At 40.6% G+C, this 23,115-nt stretch overlaps 1 protein-coding gene across 5 annotated transcripts; it reads right to left on the reverse strand.

Annotated features, from left to right (window-relative positions):
• Nucleotides 1–1,546: 1,546 nt before the first annotated feature.
• On the reverse strand, nucleotides 1,547–22,271 carry uso1 (USO1 vesicle transport factor). 5 transcript variants are annotated; one of them, XM_027283163.1, is made up of 27 exons: nucleotides 22,010–22,271; nucleotides 18,568–18,654; nucleotides 17,410–17,474; nucleotides 16,998–17,074; nucleotides 16,725–16,736; nucleotides 16,396–16,449; nucleotides 14,982–15,082; nucleotides 14,783–14,885; nucleotides 14,553–14,608; nucleotides 13,939–14,059; nucleotides 13,672–13,850; nucleotides 13,440–13,580; nucleotides 13,253–13,341; nucleotides 13,005–13,159; nucleotides 12,126–12,331; nucleotides 11,937–11,957; nucleotides 9,006–9,116; nucleotides 8,096–8,214; nucleotides 7,812–7,993; nucleotides 7,598–7,719; nucleotides 7,368–7,506; nucleotides 5,502–5,662; nucleotides 4,749–4,814; nucleotides 3,810–3,908; nucleotides 3,620–3,724; nucleotides 3,263–3,478; nucleotides 1,547–2,483 (listed from the first exon to the last, which is right to left on the reverse strand). In XM_027283163.1, the coding sequence occupies exons 1-27, from the start codon at nucleotides 22,073–22,075 to the stop codon at nucleotides 2,409–2,411; spliced, it is 2,928 nt and encodes a 975-aa protein (XP_027138964.1). In that variant the 5' UTR covers nucleotides 22,076–22,271; the 3' UTR covers nucleotides 1,547–2,408. The 5 variants fall into 5 exon arrangements, with proteins under 5 accessions (XP_027138964.1, XP_027138966.1, XP_027138965.1 ...); XM_027283165.1 differs by lacking the exon at nucleotides 16,396–16,449; XM_027283164.1 differs by lacking the exon at nucleotides 11,937–11,957.
• Between the last annotated feature and the right edge of the window lie 844 nt (nucleotides 22,272–23,115).

The raw sequence follows: 23,115 nt of genomic DNA on the forward strand, positions 1-23,115 counted from the left end.
TGAGTAAATATATTTAGTTACATTCCACCACCACAATACTGCACACACAACCTTTCACAGATCTCACTCACACACACAGTTCATTGTTTTATTTGTTATCTGATTTAAATAATGACAATAATCAGAAAACAAGACAGTACCAACTGACTATTTCTCGTTTCTAAGAAGAACCAGGAAACAGAGTTGGCCTGAAAATCCACTCTGAGGTGTCTGAGTTCACCTCCGTCTGTTTGTCCTGTGCTACGAGTTTGTCAAGACTTCACAGTGTCTTAAAGTGCTGTGCCTGAGGTGAAACTAAAGAAAATGTGTTGAATGTTGGCTGGCCTGTACGAGCAACACTTGAGAAACCTCTGCTCCTCCTCTGCTTGTCAGATTCTTTGCTAGATTCAGACACTAGCTCATAAATCAGGTACATACATTAAAAATCAATTTGTCTTCAAGTCCAGCCTTGTCATCAGGGAATCAGGTCTGTGTGGAAACATGGCAAAACATTTTTTTACATTAGGCGCTGTCATACAAAAGTGTGAACCCTGTAATTGGTCTCCTCGTGGCCCCCGAGGCTCGGTGGTCGAATAGTTGAGCTGCTCAGACACATCGTCTGGTTTCTGAACTCATCCTGTCTGTTCATTAAAAAGTTTTCCCTGACAGAAACTTTTGTTTGAATTATTGTTATTTGAGCCATTTTGTCAACCTATAGCGGTGATGTCAATAAAGTTACTGTTGTTTTATTTAAAAAAGACTTATTTGATGAACATGAATGGATGAAAATGTCCATAGATTTAAGTTTAAGGATCATTCACTTTAATATTTTTTAAACTGTCGCTCCCTTTAGTCTAAAACTGTATATTTTAGGAGGCTGTGAATTATAATTTGTATCTGAGCTGTTGAAGATGAAGGATTGGAGATCAGATGGCAAATTGTTCTCAGGAACATGAAGACACCTGGAGAACCTCATTTTTAAGATTTAGTTACAGAGTTTGTGAAAAAATGTCATAATGCAACAGAGCAAAAAGTATTCGGTCGTATTTTTGACGATTTTCATGGCAAAACCTTTATTTATATGGGACTTTAAGGAAATGTATCCAGAATAAAGTCGGATTTTATATTAAAGACTGTTACTTATACAAAACATTTTAATATATTTAATGGCAAAACCTTTATTTCATACAGCATTCAGCTTTTATAAGTTACCTCAAAACCTCCACACGGTAACTTCAGTGCGGCAACACAAGTGAACAATATTTATGATTCAAAAATTTTCTCAGGATTGCAACGCTCCTCGTCAGCTTTGCTCGCACACAAGTTATGAATTTGACTTCATAAACTCTTTCAATCTAAACATCATAAATCCTCACTTGAACAAGAATGTTTATTTCTAAACATAATCTTTGTTTTGCCCACATTTAATGATATCTTATTTATATCAAACCGCCTTTTTAAACTGTGTGATCTCTCCCAAAAGATGCTGTAAATGAAAAAAAATATATCTGTAAATAAATCACCCCGAAAAGACAAATACAAAAGTCAGATTGTGGATTTAGTAAAATTTAATTTATCTACAATTATCCCTCCGTACAGGCATACAGACTGATAGATTCTTTTATTCATTTTCAATGTGGCTCATAAATCGATAAGTTACACAATATCATACAGAAGCTGGATGCCAGAACTGGACAAAAAGTTGCAAAAATATCTTTTTTGTCTTTACATCTTTTCTGTCAGTGTTTTGCAGCATATCGTAGAGCGGGTTAGGCCGTGTCGTCAGAGTGAAATGGAAACAACAACAACAACAACGGAGCGTTGAAATACTGTAACACGCTGAACTCCAACTGATCGGTGCGTGGTGGGGAGGGTGTGGAGATAAATTCAAGGGGCGCAGCACAGTGACACGTCGGAGGTGATGCTTATGCTGTAGGTGGATCTCGTGTTATGGGCAAAGAAGAAGAAGAAGAAGAAAAAAAGCCTGACGAGCTCAACAGCATGTTTATGATAAAATGAGAAAATCTGGTTACAGTTTGCTACATTTTCAATCCTCCTCTTCTCTAGATTTTCCAGATGACTCGTGTGTCAAAAGTAAGCTAACACTACGTGACGATACGTTACGATAAACACAAGACTGGTAGAAATCCATCGCGAACTGATGGTGGAAGTGGCAGAGATGAATGCACTGACATGTTCAAATCTTTTTTTTTTTAGCTGTCACTGAAAACTGAAGAACCACAAGAAAGAGAAAACAAAACAACTAACATGTACATGATGATGTGACACAGAGGGTGAAGAAAGGTGAAGATAGCATGGCAGCTGGAGAGAGAAACTGCTTCAATAATATTAAGTCCTATGCCTCAGTTTCTCAGGTAAAGTCTTTTCCCGTCGCTCTCCTTTTCTTTTTCTCCTTTCAGTGTTTTTTTCTAGTCCTCGTCTTCATCGTCCTCCTCGTCGTCGTCCGTTTGGTCCCTGGCATCGAGGTCGTCTTCATCGTCCACCTGCGAGCAAAGAGTCACAGTCTAACTAGAGCAAAACACACGAGACACAGCTGAGTGGTCGGGACATAAAGTCTGTGAGGCTGCTGCTCTAATAAAATTTAAAAAACACCACAGTTAACTGGTTGTACTGGGAGCTCTGAGGACTACAAACCCATTATATTAACGCCATCATACACAGATGTTTTTGTCTATGATGGTTTGCAGAGACGTGCATGTTTGAAGCTTTAGGTAATCGTGTAATGACGCTGATCCCGGTGCCAAAGCAGAAAAAAAAAAAATCTATCAAAAACAGCCGGCCGGGCTAATTTACACCTCGCAAAAGTTTGATGAGAGACGAGAGCAGCTGGAGGTGACCGAACATCATCAAAGTGAGGTGAGCTGTGGCTCGATAATAAAACTTAAATGATTCTCCTACATACGCTTCTTGTTTTCAGACGTTTATATGGAAAAACAGATTGTCAGTGACATGGTACGGTTTATTTTCTGACTGTCGGGATCATCTGGATGAGACTCGGTCCAGCACTGGTTGTGCAACAGTCGGCACAAAGATCATCATGTGTTCCCAACTTTAGTAAATTAAACCCTAAACTGCAATGAAAAGTGCATAGAGCCTCTGCAGGGAGGATGTCGATGAATGAAGGAATATAATTCATGTAGGGAAAATAAACTTTTGCTGTTGGGATGGGGAAGATGATGAGAAAATGTTTGAGGACCAGTGAGGGGGTCACAGCAGTAAGTAACTCTAAACTTAAAGAACATAACACTGATTGTTTGTATACCGTCTCTCCGAGGTCTTTGAGTCTCTGCTTCAGGCTGTGGATCTTCTGGTCCTGGTCTGCCAGCAGCATCAGCAGGTCGTCCTGTTCCTTCTTGGACTCTTGCACCTCCGTCTGCAGCTTTGATTTCTCCGTCTGCAGGATGGCCACCGTGCTGGTGGCTGAAGCCAGCTGCTGCTCCAGGTCCGCCCGGGTCTCCGACGAGCTCTTTGCTTCCTCCTGAACCAACGAAGAGGAGGAGGAGGACAGGTGGAGGGTGTAGATGTTGAATGTGATGATTTATAAATACAAATGATGAGTAATAAAAACTTTCAAAGAGGTCATCTGCTGTATAAATATCAGGGTGAAGTGCTCACACACCTTGAGTCTCTCTGTCTCGGCCGTCTGTGCTGCCAGTCTGCTGTCTAGTTCTGCCATCTTGGCGGCGTCTAATGAGCCGTCACTGCCAGAGACAGCATCCGAGGACTGAAGGAAACCAGCGAAAGGTTCATTAATTCATCATCTGTTAAGAATAATGTGACATATTCGGTAAAAAAAATGATGTATTTACTCCTGCTTCAGCTCGTCTGAGCAGTTCTTGTCTCTCGGCCTTCATCTGGTTGATTTCTGCCGACTGGGACTGGATCTGATTCCTCAGAGCCTCCAGCTCCTGCAACAAACACATTTAATATAGAAATACATGAAATCTGTAAAATGTTTATATTTAAAAGTTAAATCTGGTATATTTAAGTTAGTCACAGACTCCAAAACAGCCAAAGCAGTTGACAGAGAGACAAATTTTGTTGGTTTCTGAGTTTTTGACAATAAGAAAAGTGCAGAATAATGTCCATCTCGTTCTTGAGAGATGAGGCGAGGGAATATTCGGACCGTGGGAGTCCCAGAACAACCGGGCTCGAGGTAATCAGCGACAGTTTCTAAACTTCTAAAAGACACTTTGTATGGACAGAGACATATAAATGTATCAATCTCGCCTCAGGAGGCCAGGAGACAAACCTTGTGCTATTATTCTAAAATTGCACTATGACAGACTGTACGGCGATTTTAAAAAGAACCCGAGATTAAGCCCTACTTCTGTTAGCCATCTACCCGAATTACATGGCAAGTGTCGCCAGAGCAAGAGCGGTATTAACGGATGTCCGAACACTATTACACCGGTGTGGCCAGCTTTTTCCAGCCAGACTCACAGAACAGAGACGAGAAGGAATTCTGGGATGGAGCTGACAATATGGATTATGTGAAGAGGAGAATAATCTGAGACCTGACAAGCATTTTCCTAACCGGGTAGGAAACGTCTGATAAGTAAGTCCATATATAAACAGACCCGTTCCCTATGTGGGGTTCTTTTTATTTTTACTCTGTTGAATAAATCAAAGACAATATTGGAGTAACTTTCCTCATTTGTTTCGTCTCTAACTGGAGATTTCCTCCACACGTGTCATAGAGTTCAATCAAACTGGATAAAGTGTATCTGTATCATGAGGAGTCTCACCTTGAGCAGTTCTGTGTTGTCTGATCCTTCTGCTGAACCTTCGACCGCCTGCATCGTCTCCGACCTCTACAGTCACATACAGTTAAAACATAAAACATCAGCGTCACAGTGACGGGATGAAAGCAGAACTTTACACACTGCACAGCTCTGAATGTGAGATTATATTCAGAATAGGGCTGTAATTAACGATTATTTCGTCACTGGTTAATCTGCTGATCATTTTCTTGAATTATCGCAGAGCTGAAGGTCTTTAAATGTGTCAAAACAAAAAGATCCACACTTCATAGTGATAGAAAACAAAGAAAGTCAGCAAATCATCACACTGAAGGAGCCGAATTCACAGTAATTAATTCATTTTCTCTCTCTGACTTTACTTCCACACAAACTTTTATCCTTCAGGGATAAAAGTTCTGTTGTGAGAATTTGTTTGTTGTTTTGAGTCACTCTGAATCAGCTGAACACTGCACAGCAGTTATCGTTCGTTACTGTAATGTTGTCTGGCTGTTACCATGGTAGTAAAGGTGTCATTAACTCAAAGTCTACCTGCTGTTTAAATGTTTTGAGTGGATCTGACCAGTTTGTGATGTTAACTGTGATGACTTGGGCGGTTCATGTTCTGGTGATTAAACAGCGATCACCGAGCTCTGTCTGGAGCCTCCGCTTAAAGCTTACACAAACAAACACACACACAGATTGTGGTGATAAAGTCTGCGCACCCTGACAACAGCTCAACTTTGAAAGACGTTTACTAACCAGGGTGTTGATGAGCGTGTCTTTCTCGCTGAGCTGCGTCTGGAGGAGGCTGTGCTGCTTGCGGAGCTCCTCCACCTCCTCTCGGAGCTGCGTGAGCTCCTCCGTCTGCAGCCCGTTGATCTGTGAGCCGTCTCCCTGGCTGTTACTCTGGTTCTCCTTACCTGAAGTTAAGATCACAAACTTTCATTAAAATGCTAAATCCAACAGGAAAATATGATGTAAATGTTGCTGTTACACACATGTACACATGATTTTAAGATTTGGGACATAAACATATCAGCAAAGAGAGACTAATGTAGAAAATAATCGTATTAAATCAACAGTTTAGATTCGTTCAGCCTGTTTGTGAGGCTCTGTTTTTATCCATCAATATATGCGCATACGATAACGCTTCAGTCGCAATCTAAATTCTTTAGATAAGATGTCATAAGCTCTGCTACGCTCAGCATTACTGCAGAGAAACAAGGAAACCACACGAGCTGTCGGACAGGTCGAGTTTAACATTATGTTCTCTACTTTTTCAGAGGGAAGTGACAAGTCAGACTGTGTTTCAACATCTGAATGTCGCCACTCCTTAAAATATTGTGTTTATTGTCGTCTGATGGAAGGTTCTGGTGTATTCAGTTTAATTTATGACTTCTGAATGATTTAATTTAACATACTGTGGGCTTGTTTGAGGGAATAGGTTCATATTTTGGGAAACGCACAAGAGTAAAATAGAACGATTGAGGTCTGTGCTTTAAGTACGGCGCTAGAGTTGGGACTAGAAGCAGGGGGAAACAGTTAGCGTGACACTTACAAGCAACTCTAAAAAGGTTTTGTATATTTATTAATCTTTTGTTTAAACAGATAAAACAAAAACTTGTTTTTAATCAGGGAAGGCACATGATGAGCCAGATATGATCGGGGAGGGAGGTTTCAGCACATGCAAGCATGACTCCGGGAAATGGCTTCACCTTCCTGTTTTTTTGCCAAGACATTTCCCCATAACATGCCTGAAATTACAAATTGTCATTTATATTTTGTTTGTGAAAGTGTAGATCCAAAAATGTTGAAGCACTCCTTTAAAACCTCTCTTATCATGCATGTGGTTGCCCTGTGCACGCTGTCGTAAAGCCGTATCTTGCGATGTCACTGCTTATCACGGTCGTCCGTTTATCTCAAAGTAATAAAACATCACCGTCATCGGAGATGGTGGACAGAAATATGAACACAAGAACCAGGGCACAGAAATATAATCCAAAGGCCCTGCTTGTTTTCCCAGTTTCTGTGTCTAAATGACATAATGTGGACAACAGATTTTTTTAACTCGCCCAGTACTGACCGATACCTCCTGCGATGTAACCCTTTCTTAGTGATTGTGCGCTGACAAATTATGCCCACTAAAAGTTGTTTTTGCCACGGACAGGCTCAGACTGTTAGTATCAGTGTCTGACCTTACTCGGATGTTTGGTAAATCGATTTACCAATTGACAAAAACAGTAATTGTAGCTTGCAGAACTCGGGAGTTGCTGGTCGGTCGCTTGGCGTTTTAACATGTTCAGAGCTAGAAAACACCAAATCTGCAACATACCAGACAAATAAAAACAAGACAGAACAATCTAAGCCTGAAATTATTTTAGCGGATGTAGTTTGACGTGTCTAATTGCTGATAAAGATTATATTGCAGCCAGTTTTGTGGCTGCAGGACAGGATTAAAAAATGCTGTTCTCATGAGACACAAAACACAGGGAAATAAGGTCCAAGCTGATAAATAAAGAAGTTTCCCTCTAACTTGATACCTTTAGGACAGGATTCAAATTTGAATATTGGACACAAAACACCTGTTACCAGTTATTGAGGTGAGGTTACGTGAGGTGAACCCACCTAATTTAAGCTTGAGGATGTTGTACTGGTCTTTGTGCTGCTGGATCTGGGACAGCTGCTGGGTGAGTGTAGTCTGCATTTGTTCGTTCTGAGATGACATGGATGATACTTGCTCTTTCAGCTGCTGGATTTGAGCATCCTGAGGATCGCACGGTCACAATAAATTAGTCAATATGAGAGAAATATACAATATAAATAACATCAAACACACACACAGCTGCGTTATTTACCTGTTCTCTGATCAGCTCTTTATACTGAGTCACAATGTTGTCATGCTGCTCTAATGTCTTCTTCACCTCCTCTTCCTTCTTCTCCTCCTCACTGGACTTGTGAACCGCTTTGGTGATCATACCTGCAACAATAATGAGAAAGAAAAGTTGTGAGAACCTTATGAAACAGCTGCTAGTCATGAATTAATCATCAGTGGAGCGGCTTCAAACTCACCCTCCAGTTCTTTGACCAGCTTAGTGAACTCATGGTCAAACAGCATCTGCTCCGGGGATGGGAAGACCGGCTGCGGCTTCTGAGCCGCCCTCGAGTACAGCTCATGTTTGGTGATGAAGCCCAGTTTCTCTACGAAGTTTTCCTTTCCGATGCGCTTCTCGATGAGCTGCTTTAGCTTCTCTCTGAGGGGGCACAGAGATGATGTGTGTTTGAAGACAACAGCACTTAATTTGTCCTATAATTAGTTATTATTTCAGTTATTTTCAAGCTGTGTGGATGCTTACTTGGTGTAGTTTTCCAGCGAGTTGTCGTTGTAATAGATGCAGATGCCGAGAAGTAGCGCGCACAGACCCTGCACCAGCCTCTCGTCCTCTCCCAAGTTCTCTGAGATCTGTGCTGTCAGCTGCAGGAGGTGTCGAGTCAAGGATTTCATTCCACACCGGCTCAGGTTCAGACACTTTTTAAACCAGGAAGTGGGGTATGAGTTTCCCCTTTTGTTGGCACATTTTTACAGGAATTTCAAACTTCAAATCGAAAGAAGTTTTGAGTGACAACGTCACATATTTCGATACACAGCAGGAAGAAAGAAAGTCTTTGTTTTGCTCTCTTTTCCGCACACCAGCCTGTCCCGCCCTGCTGCTTTCAGTTTCTCTTTCACTGAACAACACAAGGACAGCTGTATGTTCTAGAAAGTCATCCCCAAATCACAGCAGCAGATGAGCCGCGTGTGGAGGAGGCTTGTTGTTAATGACGTAGCATTAAAACGATCAGCACTAATCAGGTGTGTTCACTGATTACTGACGCTTTACCTTCTCTGCGCTTGTAAAATAAACACAATGTTTGAGTCTTCATCTCTCTCTCTGCGTCTCTGCAGCAGAGCTGTGTGACTGTCAGTAGATCGAACAGGAGGAGGAGAGCGAGGTGGAGATTATTCACCAGATAATCGACTGCAGATGGTGTCGTTCTCATTGTATTTTGCTGTTCTATCTATTTTTCTTCTATAATTTTGACACTCTAGATACTATTGAACGCATAATTAAGATTGTATCAAAGAAATATATCTGTTTTGACAATGCTATTTTACACCTACTTCAAATACAAGATCCATCTGCAAGAGGTAAGGTAGCAGTTCAACAAAACTAACATGAATTGTAACAAAACTGGTTTATAGGTTACAAACTGCTTCAAGGATACGAAGGGAACGTTTTCCTGATTGTGTAGAAAGTGTGTGACGGCTATCGGACAGTTGTTGATCCATGTGCACAGCAGCATGAGGAGGCCCACTCTGGTCTGCACTTTACTGCCCTGTAGAGCACAAGAGACAAAAAAGAAATGTCACCACACACCTCTAAGATGACACTAAAAACCACTGACGAGAGCTCAATATAGACCAAATATTTAATATTCTAGCGATATTAAAACATTTTGAGTTTGGACAATGGAGAATCAGGTGTCGGGTTATGTACATCAAGGCACAACCAATGGCCACTGATGTCACAATTAATAAAAATTTGAATCCTGATCTTATATTTTTTCAGATTAGGACATAAGTTAAGCAACAGTTCTTGTCATTAATTTAAAGAGCAAGTTATAATTTGCATTTGCAGAGTTTGACACAAGACGATCAAGAAATCCAACAAAATTATTGATAGAATGGCAACAAAAGTGCTTGAATATGAGTTTGTGTTAAAAGAAGCATTCATTTTGTTGGCACACGACAATTTTATTCCCGCCCTGACATGTCAGGAACAAAACATTTAATTTCCCAATCAATAAAAATATGAAAAAGTAAATCCATCAGCACTTATTTCCAATCACATCAAACATTAGTAGTTAATACGGTTATCACATTCACAGTCAAAATTAATACATTCAGTGTATTCAAACAAAGTTATGTTGACCAGAGCAAGCTGTATTAATTAATGATCGTCCTTAAAACCCTCATCTTTACCTCCAGCCGTCCACAAGTTCACAATTTTTAAATATATTGTGGTTTGTATTTGCATTCTGCAAGTGATCAATGACTAAAGAAATTTCCCAACTATCAGCTCATGCAAAGCAAAACCCGCTAAATGTTCTTTTTAAAGGATAAAAAATGAACCGTAATAATAAAAAGATGATCTAAAAAATGATCATGCATTTCCATGAAAACAGCTCTGAGAAGCAGGTAAGAGGTTCAAGATCTCAACCTGGAGTTTCTTCCCTCTTAACAAAAGTCTGCTTCCAGTGGACACATACGTAACTGTGCAGTTTAAAATTATTCATCTCAATCAGCTGTGGAAAGGAAAGGATGATTTTCATGGAACGTAGGATGATGAAAACCCAGATTAAACCAGTGCAAACAATTCTGACACTGTAGCTTGAGGCTGATAATAAGTTGGTGCATTAACACTAAATGCACATTCATGCTTTAAGAAGAGCAGACGTCTTTCCTCTGGTGAAATAAACAATGGCAAAATTAAGTAAGTATGGAGGTCTGAGCGATGAAGGTGTGGGTAAAATCTTATCAGCATTCCAGACTACAAAAACTTACGAAATCACCTTTTCAGATTTAGTCTCCAAATGTGACGAAATGCAAAAATGAAGAGGAAAACAAAAGACAGGAAAATGACCACAAGTATTAATTGACCACATATTGCCTCGGCAAAAAAAATGTACACCGTGTTTGTGAGTGTGTGATTGTGGTTAAACGTCAGCAGAACAGCTTCAATTAAAGACTCCATCCACTGTCTGTTATGTTTCAACATAAAGAAGCTGAATAATCAAGATCCTCACCCCAAACACTCCACACACATTGAATTTCCATTGCTTGCATTCTGATCGTTAGATCAAGTTAAGGATTATAGGTGAGAGCTGGCTGGGTCAGTATGAACCTGCACTTCTCCTGATGCCACACTACTTCACCTAATCCATCTTACACTTCAAATTCCCTCACCTCACCAAAGAAGGAAGACTGCCTCCCCGTACTTCAACAGACGTGGCTGGTGGTAGTTGAAGACAAACATGCGTCTCAAGCAGATATTCACAGTTTAGCCTCACTGCACATTTCAGTTCACAAGGTCTGTCCTGCTGCTTCCTCTTTCCACCGTCAACTCACCGTGAGATGTTCATCAGCTGACATATCTGTTCTTTTAAGCACTCGAGTGTTAAACATATAGCTGCAGATCTGATCACACAACTCATCCCCAATCCCAAAACCCTACCCTGATCCTGGAAGATGGTGCTTTGTGTAGAGGGGAGCTTAACTATCTAGTTCACCCAGCAACCTCCTGCTCTTACTCAGACTCCTTCCCCACCAGGACTTATATCATATGATATTTTATGCCCTCAAGAGTGTTACTGTGTTACGTCGGTGTTATGTCTTCTGGATTAAATTGGTGAAGTAACGTGGAGGCCCAGGACAGGTGCCCAGTTTCCCTGATCCAAACTTGCCAGCTACCCAAAAGAAAAGAGTTTAAGTGATATGCATTTTACAAACATTTAGTATACTAGACTCTACGATGGAGAAAAAACAGAAGAACTGGAAGTCTCAGGAGGAAGAGAGAGAGTAACTCTATCCAGTATGGCTGAATTATTCAACCTCAAAACTAACTCCACAGTGAAAGTTGAACATTCCTCATAAATATAAACTATAAGATCTTCTGGCTTCTGCACTGTGCATTTGTAAGCAGGGCGTGTAAATAAGAGAAAGAGACAAACAAGAGTAGAGATCTCTGACTACGACAGGAAAAGGCCCAAAAGCTGTTGCAGTGCACACTTCCTGAACAGACAAATAACGGCTTGCAACACAACAAACAGTCCAAAGTCAAAGTTAGGATGACATCATCTGAGATCTTTTCTCTGAACCTCTCTCAGGTGTACACTTGTGTACTCCTCCACACTCCTCTAGTGTGGGGAGGAGGAGTGCACCAGTGTGACACCCTACTGAGGAAGAACTGGGTCATAGCTGTACGTTAGGGACGAAGAAGTGGTAGTAAAGGGTTAAAGGGAAGCAAGATCCCCCAACACTTGGGCCAACGTGACCCCTACTATAGATGCCAAGCCAAAATAACCAGCATAGGTGCCACCCAAACACTCAAAACACACATGAACAACAGTACACACATGTACACACGTGTTACTCACCCGCCGGACGATCTTATCTCCCTGCAAAACCACAATAATGTGACATTGTTCTATTCACTGTTGTTTACTTTAATATTAACCTTTCTTTATTTGCCAAAACAATGCCTTTGTTCTTCCTACCCTGACACTTAAAAGCCTGTTGGCGTCTCCGTCATTTCTAGCATCTAATTGCCACCGTTAGTGTCCTACCTGGGAGAGGATGTTGGTGCACTGCTGCAGCAGGGACACAGGAGGCTTTCCCAGGCTGGTGGCCAATTGAACCCTCAGCAGCTGCTCCTTCTGGGTGAGGTTGTCCTGCAGGGCGTGAGCCAAGGCCACAGCGGCACACCAGTTGGACAGAGAGTCTGCTGAGAACAGGCCTCCGCACAGCAGCTGGCCCGCTGAGATGGAATTTGCTGGAGGGGGGGAAAAGTGAGTGAGAGAGTAAATAAATAATTCTAAATAAAGCTAAAGCATCCATCTCAAAGTGTGGTAATGTGCATTGTGCATGTCTAAACCTCATTTAGCTTTTTGTGAATTACATACACAAGCAAATTGAGGCTAACAGTGTTGATTTGGGTCAATTATACTGAGTGAATTTACAGCTAAAATACACAAAAAAAACATAATTAAAACACATTTTTTTAGCCATCATCTGTGAACCAGATGTGCCTCCTACACCCACATGTGATGTTATCTTCTATAATGTATATAGATTTTCCTGGCATCACATTATATATCAGCTTGTCGGTGTTTTAAATGTGTTGAATCCAAAGTAGAACGGTTAAAAATACGACAGATGGTCTTGAAAAAGTGCAGAGACGTCAATATTCTACAAGAGGAGCTCCTGTTCCTTGAAGCAAGTGTGAGTAAGGAGCTTCAAAAGTGACTAATGTTTCACAGAGGTAAGATCATCTTTAGTCCAATTAAACATTTAATGTATTCTGACAAGATGCTATAAAGAAAGCTGTTAGTTTAATGATGCTTAAAACACTTCTATTCTACTAGATTGATGTCTATACACTCTTAGAAAATATAGCAAACCCACTGATAATCCTATTTCTAATTTCACAACTTGCTATGACTGACCATCAATGGTGGAAGGCAGCAATGTAGCCACAATCTCGCTCTGGCCTTTCTGGTTTTTGTAGAGGAAACACTGGAAACAGTAAAGGACTGCACAGCGAAGCACGAATGGTTGCCTCTCATTCACCATGGACATGAGCAGCACCACGATGGCTGGTCTGAGATGGGGAAGAGAGATCAGGCAGAAGGTTAGAGTCACTATCAGATGGATGTTGGAATTTTAATATCTGGGTTCACTGGTTGTGTCTCACCTCGGTGGGTTTGAAGGAGCGTTGACAGATGCAAAGTAGTCCTGGTTGACCTGTGAGCCTCTGATAACCTCTGATACAGTGTTGATGGTCTGAAAGAAAGTGGCCAGATCACAAGCTTGAATGCAGCATGTCTCCAAGGAGTCAAACCTTTATTATTATTATACTTTCTAAATACTGCTATCATTACCTCAGTGAGGATGTCAGCAGGCACACCGGTGGCCATGAGGATGGTACAGAGCTGCTGCAGCAGACCGCACTGGTACATGGACTTCTGACAGCTGGCTGTCGCTCCAGGAGAGTTCACTGGAGACACCATCACCCGCACCAACTGGGAACAGAACATTGTGCAACATTTCAACAAAACATCCCATTGTTCGGCTTGTTTACTTTGTAATTAAAACGTGACTGTTCTGGGTTACCTGCAGCATGAGGTGGAGGTTGGTGACCTTCTGCGCAGACCAGCCAGAGTTATCATCACCGACCTCAAACCAGGGCTTCATCCTCTGAATGTAGGAGCCCTCTTTGAAGAAGTTCTGATTGGAGCTGTTGTTCTTCAGCAGGTTGAGCAGAAGCAGCAAACAGTCCTCCACCACGATACCTGCGCAGAGGGAAAAGGACACACGTCAGGAGGTTATATCACCAGAAAAACAACAATATTACTATTTTAATTAGAGAAATCCTTTTACCTCCATCACTGCTGCCCTCTTCTGTGATGATGTCTAGAAGACGCTCAAACGCATTTTCAAACGCAACTATTTTCTGAATGGCAGCATTGCTTTTTGTCAGCTGTTGAAGCAGCAACAAGCCCTGGTGGAAGAGAAAAAACACGTTTCTCTCTCTTTCAAGTTAAAAATAGCTATATTAAACACTTAAACTACGATCAGCTCTGCATTAAAACAGTGCAGGAGGCTTCATTGGTGGGAGTGTGTTGTTTTAGAGACCAGTGAGACAGGAACTACAATTCAGGAATTCCTGTTTGAGTAACAGATCTGTGACTTGGAAAACACTGCGCAGTTGTTTATAGCACTCCTGACACAAGATCTTACAACTCTGGAATCAATTATTATTTCATCTGACAATCCAACAATAGAAATGCAGCGTTCACAAGTGCACTTGCATTTATGTGACTGACCAACGCAGACGATCTTACAGCCAAGGACAACTCTATCATTTGCTGGACTGACCTCATTCACAGGAATGACAGAACTGCATTTTTTCACACAGAGCTGAAGTCAGCCTGAATGTGTCCTTAGTTTTAGAGGCTTTACTACAACATGGCATCTTAATCAGCAGTGCTTACATCATTGCGAATGACTTCTCTGGAGTCTGCCAATAGGTCCATCAATCTGGAAACACCTGCAGATGAACACATAAAGTAAAAGTGTTTTAAAGCAGAGGGGGTATTTTGCTCTTTAAGAATAATAAAAATATGAACAAACTGTGAACTGTCAACTTTTGAGTGAATAGATGCTCTCAGTAAACTGATACAGAACATTACATTTCGATCAGACATGGAGAGGAATAACTCACCCATGGGGCTGACCAGAATGATGCCCTGGACCTGGACGCCCTGGTTCTTCAGGAGAGCAGTCAACAGCTTCACTCCAGGCCAACGTACATGGAAGTCAAACTCCTGAAAAACAAAAATCAATGCATAAATTCATCAGGCAGTTTTTTTTTTTAGACAAACATAATAACACAGACCTCCTCAGCAGAAACAGTGCAGTACCTCCAGCAGAGTGAGAAGCAGAGTCACGTGTTCGGAGTCCTGAATGAACGTTTCGGTGAACTGGGCTCCCAGGTCGTCCGCCTGCTTCTGGGCGTTCTCATCTGCGAAGGAGATTGAAAGTTGAAATTAGCAACATCCCTGATGAACACGCAGCAGGAGTCGTCAGTTTAGTTAGGGTCAGTCCAGTTGGTTTGCTCAAAGCAATCAGCCTGAGTTTTACTGCAGTAATTACTGGATAGTTGCTAGATGCTGTTGAATATATAAATGTATTAACCGAACTGTGCTCATGCTCAGGGTGATACTTGTGAACTCGCCTTCTGGAAAAATAAAGAGCGACACACAGGATGAGGAGACAGCTGTGTGGGTGGGTGAACAGGGTGAGCTGAGTGGGAGTACGGTAAAAGAGATTCTACTGTGCACACATAGGAATAAATATAACGTTATGTTATGTGGGGTGAACCGAGGGTTTAGTGTGACAAGCTTGTTAGCAAAACCACTGCACTGAGAAAAACCCAAGCATTTTTAATCTGTTCATAACTTAAAAAAGGTACCTAACACAGATAGCTTTTACCCATTTTTGTTTCTTCCTTTAACCCCAAAGATAAAGTGAATTTTGTTTGTAGCGTTTAAAATAACCAATATCTTTATATCAACAATAGATGGATCAACTGTGTGTTGTATGGAAGGGGTTGTTTGTAGTGATGAAGCCTTAAAGAAGTATCACCAGACTCTACAGTTTCCCTCAGCTCTACAAAACATTTTAGCTTCTTTAAGCTCATTCAGGCAGCTGTTTTCATTGAAAACACTCTGATGCATCCACTGCACTAAGCATCAATCAACTGACAGAAAAGGCTAGTGGCGAAGAGAGTGAATAGTGGAGCATTTAACAGCTAAAAAAGCAGATATTTCCCTCTAGGGTTGGTTGAGACCAAAAACTGAGATAAAAAGAGTGAATACTGGACATAAAGACCTCTAAATTTACGTAAAGAGTCTGCTGGCTACGTGAATCGTCAACAATAAACAAAATCAATTAATATAGGCTGAAAAAAAGAAAATCTGTCACTGTGTGTCCCTGTTACTAACAAAAACTAGCTATCACGAGAGGAAGGTGAGGATTTTTGGTAATTTGGCTGAACTGATATTGAAAAACAAACAAAATCACACAGTAAAATTTCACCACAACAGTGCAACAAAAAAAACAAACTATTAAAATGTGAAGGAAACAAAGGAGCAATGAGACATGACATAATAACAGACAGAGGTTCAGGATGTGATTATTATTAGTAAAGCATTCTTGTTACCACCCAAACACCTTCTAGTCACTTTTACGGTGCCATCTGTTTTTTAGTGAAGTTAGTTATCTAGCAGTACTACTGTATAACTACTGCGTGGATATCTTAGTTTCAGTACTGACCAGGAATGGGAATATTCTTATGCTTCCCTGAGACAAGGACAGGGGTTACTGCGTCTGCGAGAGCAAGAGTAAGTTTACAGCCTCACCCAAAAGCTCGCATTCATTTCAACCACTCTGTGTCGAATCAGCTGACTGATTCTTGTGAAGACATGCCACAACAGCAACAACCACAACACAGCCTTGACTTAATCAGCTGTTCACTGTGCACTGCAGGAGTCGATTAATATGTGCTTTTCCCCACAACCCACCCAAGAGGAACCTATGTTTGTAAGCGCTGCTGGTGGTTAGAGGAGGGGGGAGTGGCATCATGCACAGTCAAAGAGTTTTACCTTCTGATTCATCTGTAGGGTTAAAACATGGAAGAGAAGAGAGACGAGAATCTTCATGTAAAGCAGTCATAACAGTGTACAGAAGAGGGGAATGCAAATTGATGTCCCGTTGACATGAATTGAACTCATTTACACATGCAAACAAAACAATGGCTAAGTCAGTCAACACTGTTAACAGTAGCCGCACAAATAGGAGGAATTATCCTCAAATGACAAACGAATTTAAGGAGAATTTCATTATTTCTAATACTTGGTGGCGGTGGAGTTTAGTACCTTGCTCTTCCTCCTCATCGTTGCAGATGATGTTGTACAGAGTGTCCAAAGCATAGCCGAGGATTTCAGAGTCAGACCTTATCAGTTAGCAGGAAGAAGAAGAGTGTTAACAAAACACATGACAGAACTTGAATCAAACATAAGCTCTTTTTAGGAAAGATGAGCAAGAGAGCAATGAACTTTTAAGCTGCCTGAGTCCCGCTCATGGTGAAACGTCGACACAGAGAGCAGTGGACAAGAGGACAGAGGTTTTTTTCTGTCCATTTGGCTTAGGCACTGCAAAAAAATGCTTTGTCTCTGCACCCAAGTCTTATAACATAGGGAAAACTAGTATTTTCTCATCATGTTGATGATATTTGTACACAACAGGTAATATTGTAAAGTATATGGACATGACTCCACATCAAAATACCTGTCAGTTTGCAGTACGTTAATCAGGTGATCCATCGCCTGTGTGCCAACTTCCATGCGATATTTCTACAAAAGACAAAAAGGACCTTTAAAAAAAACAAAACAATCCAAAGTGTAGTGTTGTATGCAAGACATGAAGAGACATTAAGACGAGAAATAAAAGAAATACCAGGCAATTTAAAAAGATACATATACAGAAAATAGAATTTTGATAGAGTAAAATAAAAGATAAAAATAAGCTATAATTGATAAAACAGGAGAATAAAAGTTACAGCGAAGAAACTGAACACTGAAAGACATAATTGAACTTTGCCACTGGCAAACATGAAACTTTTCAGTCTTGACTGTCTGTCTGCTTTGTTTCGTGGTTGGTGGTGCATAAAAATTGGATTCCACTTCTCTACGCACAACGTTTTTTCATCTTAGAAGTATTAGTACTATTAAATACTCGACAAAAGCTTGGTGACCCATTGTCAACAGAACTTTGTAAAAATATAAGAAATAAGGAATTTCCATCAGCATAGACTAAGAAAAATGACAATAATGAATAAAATCTAAGTCTACACATCCATCTGTGTGTTTCTGACCAGCGCTGACACCGCTGCATGTAAATGTGCCTCCTAAACCCGTTATTCATGCCTGATCAACTCATTACTCACGGCTGATAGGGCAGCCAGTAACCAAACAGTCCGTGAACTGAACTGAACTGAATTTGTTGACGTCTGTGTCAATGATTAGTTTATTTTAGGCAGCAGAGTTGGACAAATGAGAGTTTTATATATGACAGTGTGACAGAGGAGGAAACTTTCACCAATCTTCCCATTGATTTACATGACATTATTACAGGAGAGCAGGGATTTAATACCGCTGCTATTTTCTCTTTTGTTGACAGCTGCTGGATAAAAAAGTGCTGGAAGCATCACTAATGTTGATTAACGCAAATCTGGAGCCACAAACCACATCATACATACACTCAGCTATCAGTCTGCCTTGATCAGAAATCTCTGAACACCTATTACCTTCATGTAGTGAGGCTTTATTGTATGACTGTTATATTAGAATGCTTCAGTTACAGCTCGGTGTACCCAGTAAGGTGGTAAGTGATAGGAAATGCATTTGTACTGCACCTGTTTCCAATAACTTTGTGTTTATACGTTACCTTAGAGAGGGACTTGAGAGCACGTACAGCATCTCTGCGGTCTTCTAATAGTGTTGAGGAGGCTACCCGGTCACACAACTTCTGGATCTGTTAACAGAGGGAACAACATTTATTTCTCCTGTATTTCTGCCTCACATTCAGCCAGGAAAAGATTTTTGTGTTTGTATGTCTTGACGGGGGTGACATGTTGCGGATCTATGGATATAATATTGCCTTATACTTCAGAGGGGTACATGCTATCTTCACAACATAATGCATATTTAATTTTCCTCTAATCTGATCTAAATTATTGGATTTAACTGATTTGGGATTCTAAAAATCATGCTTTCATCTTTGGCTAACAGCATCACAACCAGTAAAATTATGCAACCAGTAAGCTATGTCACATTACTTTAATTTTGAGGGGCCAAAAAATGCACAGAAGTGAAACACTGGTCTAGAGGATATACATACTTCTGCAGTGAACAAGAGTGAACAACACAGAAAATTACTCTATACCAGCAATATACCAGCAGTGGGAAAGTCAGAGTCTTGACGAATGCATTTTGCATTTTGCAGGAGGGACAAGCTGCATATCTGAACAGTCAAAACAGGAGTGTCTCCAGAGAAAGATCTTATTATGTGGCTATAACGCTCGTCCATTTCTCGTCCAAGAGAACAGAGCTTCATACAATAATCAGTATCTGATGTGCTGCTGTTTAATAAAATGTTTGTTTCATACTAGAATTATATCCTGAACATATGGTGAAGATCTGCTGACTGCAAATGAAATAAGATTGCAACATTGGGTGCAATCTGAAGACATCACCTTGAGAATTTTCTGACAATTTTCTGGACAAAACAATCAATAGAAAACACAGCAAGTTAATCGATAATGACAGCAATCATTAACTGCACATTTATATGAGTGGAAAGCAACAACAACGACCCTACAGTTTTTCCCTTAGCTCTCCTTTAGCTTCTTTTAGCTCATTGTTTTGATTTTCCTTTTGGTCCATGGCTTTACAATTTTAATTTCACCCTCACAGCTCTCAGGTCGCCGTTTTCAGTGAAAACACATTGATAAACCCGCTGTACTTAGGACCAAGTGACAGACAGAAAGAAACAGTAAGTAGCTGGTAAAGATAGTGAACAGTAGAGCAATTAAAAGCTAAAAGACACAGATATTTTTCCTCAGCATAATGGACAATAGCTCACATCCTGTACATGACCTCCAAATGGAGCAGCAGAGCAAATGACCGCTACAGGAAGTCATTCCTGCCTAATGCCATATCACGTTATGAAGACTCCCCTCTGTGCAGGGAGAGGTGACTCAATCTGTGACAGCTGATTTTTGGATATGGACATTATCACAAAACTTACACTGACTCCTTCTCTGACTAAGACAGATCTTTTAAACTCTGAATATATCTGACTTCTGTTGGAGGTTATTTGAAAATGAATGTATTGCAGTAAGATGACAGCTGTTGTTCCTGATATTTGTCTGTTTTGTTTCCATTTTTGGACAAAACAATGAATTGAAAAACACACCAAGTCAATGGATAATGGTAAATGGACTGTACTTATATAGCGCCTTCTAATATTCCAACCACTCAAAGCACTTTACAGTACGTATCTCATTCACACACACATTCATACACTGATGGCATTGGCTGCCATGCAAGGTGCCAAGTGCTCATCAGTTTTTAGGAGCTAACCATTCATAGACATTAACACACCGATGGCACAGCCTAGGGAGCAATTTGGGGTTCAGTATCTTGCCTAAGGACACATGCAGCCTGGAAGGGATCGAACCAGGGATCTTCTGATTAGTGGACGACCTGCTCTACCTCCGAGCCACAGCCTCCCCAATAATAATACTAATAATAATAATACCAATACTACTACTACTACTAACAACAACAACAACAACAACAACAACAACAACAACAACAATAAGAATAATAACAGCAATCATTAACCGAATACGTACATCACAGTGGATTAACAGCAACAACGACGACGACGGCTCTACAGTTTCTCTCATCTCTACAGAACATTTTAGCTTCTTTCAGCTCATTGTTTTGGTTTTGGTTCACTCTCACCACTATCAGGTAGCTATTTTTTTGGGGGAGGGGTTTAGTGAAAACACTGATAAACCCACTATGCAAAGCACCGGGTGACAATGAAGTGAACAGTGGAGTATTTAACAGCTAAAGAAGCAGATATTGCCCTCTGAGGTCGGTTGAGACCAAAAACAGAGCTAAAAGACTAGTTAATATTAGACATAAACAACTATAAATGTATACTCAAGAGTCTGTTGGCTGCATAAATAACCAACAGTCAACAAAATCAATGAATGTGGGTTGATAGGCAATAAAAAAAAAAAAACCAATAGATGGCCTCTTCTTTATGGTAAAGCTTAATTTATATCATTTCAACCTGTGTTTGAATATGTGTAGCTTCTGTACTGTTGGAGGTTATTTGAAAATGAATGTACTGTAGTAAGATGACAGCTGTTGCTCCTGATATCTGTCTGTTTTGTTTCCATTTTTTGGACAAAACACTTAATTGAAAAACACACCCAGTCAATCAATAATAACAGCAATCATTAACCGAATACGTACATCACAGTGGATTAACAGCAACAACGACAACGGCTCTACAGTTTCTCTCATCTCTACAGAACATTTTAGCTTCTTTCAGCTCATTGTTTTGGTTTTGGTTCACTCTCGCCACTATCAGGTAGCTGTTTTTTGGGGGGGAGGGGTTTAGTGAAAACACTGATAAACCCACTATGCAAAGCACCAGGCGACGATGAAGTGAACAGTGGAGTATTTAACAGCTAAAGAAGCAGATATTGCACTCTGAGGTCGGTTGAGACCAAAAACAGAGCTAAAAGACTAGTGAATATTGGACATAAACAACTATAAATGTATACTCAAGAGTCTGTTGGCTGCATAAATAACCAACAGTCAACAAAAATCAATGAATGTGGGTTGATGGCAGATGGCCTCTTCTTCATGGTAAAGCTTCATTTATATCATTTAACCTGTGTTTGAATGTGTGCAGCTTCTGTTCTGTTGGAGGTGATTAGAAAATGAACGTCCTGTAGTAAGATGACAGCTGTTGCTCCTGATATCTGTCTGTTTTCTTTCATTCATTGCAGCTACACGTACACAGCTACACGTACACAGCAAACACACACAGCACATATGTCATGACAGACCAACTGCCGACTGACAGATATGCTAACGTTAGCGAGCTAATTAGCCTCGTTGGTCTAATTTAAGAAAGGCCGCCGGTCTGTTAACACGTTAAACTGTCTGTTTTTATAGAGAAACACATAACCCCGAGCGTATAAACACACGTTTTGATTAGCGACGTGTGTGTGGTGTGTGTTTGTCACACACAGCGGTGTAAATCGGAGCTAACGGCAGCTAGCCGGGCTGGCTCCTCTTACCGTCTCCGCTCCGGACGGCTGCGGCCCGGCTGCCTGCCAGCCGATCACTCCCCTGATGACGTTCATCTTCTTTACAGACAGTCCTCTCGGTGTCGTGTTTTAAAAAAAAACCCGTCTCTCCTTATGAAAGAGGACTCCCCTCTAAGTGGTCCGTGCTGTAACTGTGTGAACAGAGAAGGTAAAAAAAGATTTTTAACTGTGTACACTCACTGAACGACCCCGGAACACTGATGTGTGCGCATGCGCGCAGACGTGGCGATACGTGGCTGATCAGCAGACGAGTTAGTCCATTTATTTAAAGGGCAAGAAACCCCCATTCATTCATACTGTGTGACATAACTATGACAATATACACTGTGTGTGTGATCAGGGGGCCCAAAAAATAGGTAAACACCAATATAAAATTATTAAACCATCATCATTGAGTATATATATTTTAAAATATAATAATGAAATTAATTATTATCTCTTTGTTTTTATGTGTTTTGGGCAGTAAAACAACAGTTAAACAATTTCCCAACAGGGAGTTTTGGGCAGTAAAACAACAGTTAAACAATTTCCCAACAGGGATTAATAAAGTACTTCTGATTCTGATTCTGAAAAGTTAAATAAAAATGTCCTTTAGTACGGAAGCCCTAAAAGGCCATACATGCATACATTTTATTCCACCCGTTTTCCTGTGATAATGAGATAATTTTCCTCTGTTTTCCCGTGATATCGAGATAATTTTCCTCCGTTTTCCCGTGATAACGAGATAATTAATTCGAGATCCAGATAAAACAAAATGATAGTCTAGTGTATTAAATTACGGAAGCCCTAAAAGGCCATACATATATACATTTTGTTCCACCCGTTTTCCCGTGATAACAAGATAAAATCCTCCGTTTTCCTGTGATATCGAGATAATTTTCCTCCGTTTTCCCGTGATAACGAGATAATTAATTAGAGATCCGGAGAAAACAAAACAATAGTCTAGTGTATTAAATTACGGAAGTCCTAAAAGGCCATACATATATACATTTTATTCCACCCGTTTTTCCATGATAACGAGATAATTTTCCTCCGTTTTCCTGTGATATCGAGATAATTTTCCTCCCTTTTCCCGT

Source organism: Larimichthys crocea, chromosome X (genome assembly GCF_000972845.2).
Source record: "Larimichthys crocea isolate SSNF chromosome X, L_crocea_2.0, whole genome shotgun sequence".
In the NCBI taxonomy this organism is placed as follows: Eukaryota; Metazoa; Chordata; class Actinopteri; family Sciaenidae; genus Larimichthys; species Larimichthys crocea.

Excerpts from the sequence above, each read along its gene's own strand:
- uso1 (XM_027283163.1), bottom strand. The coding sequence starts at position 22,075 with ATGAACGTCATCAGGGGAGTGATCGGCTGGCAGGCAGCCGGGCCGCAG. Across the intron at positions 5,663-7,367 it reads CATCCTCAAGCTTAAATTAG|GTAAGGAGAACCAGAGTAAC; the intron begins GTGGGTTCACCT and ends TCTTAACTTCAG. Across the intron at positions 3,909-4,748 it reads ACAACACAGAACTGCTCAAG|GAGCTGGAGGCTCTGAGGAA; the intron begins GTGAGACTCCTC and ends TGTTTGTTGCAG.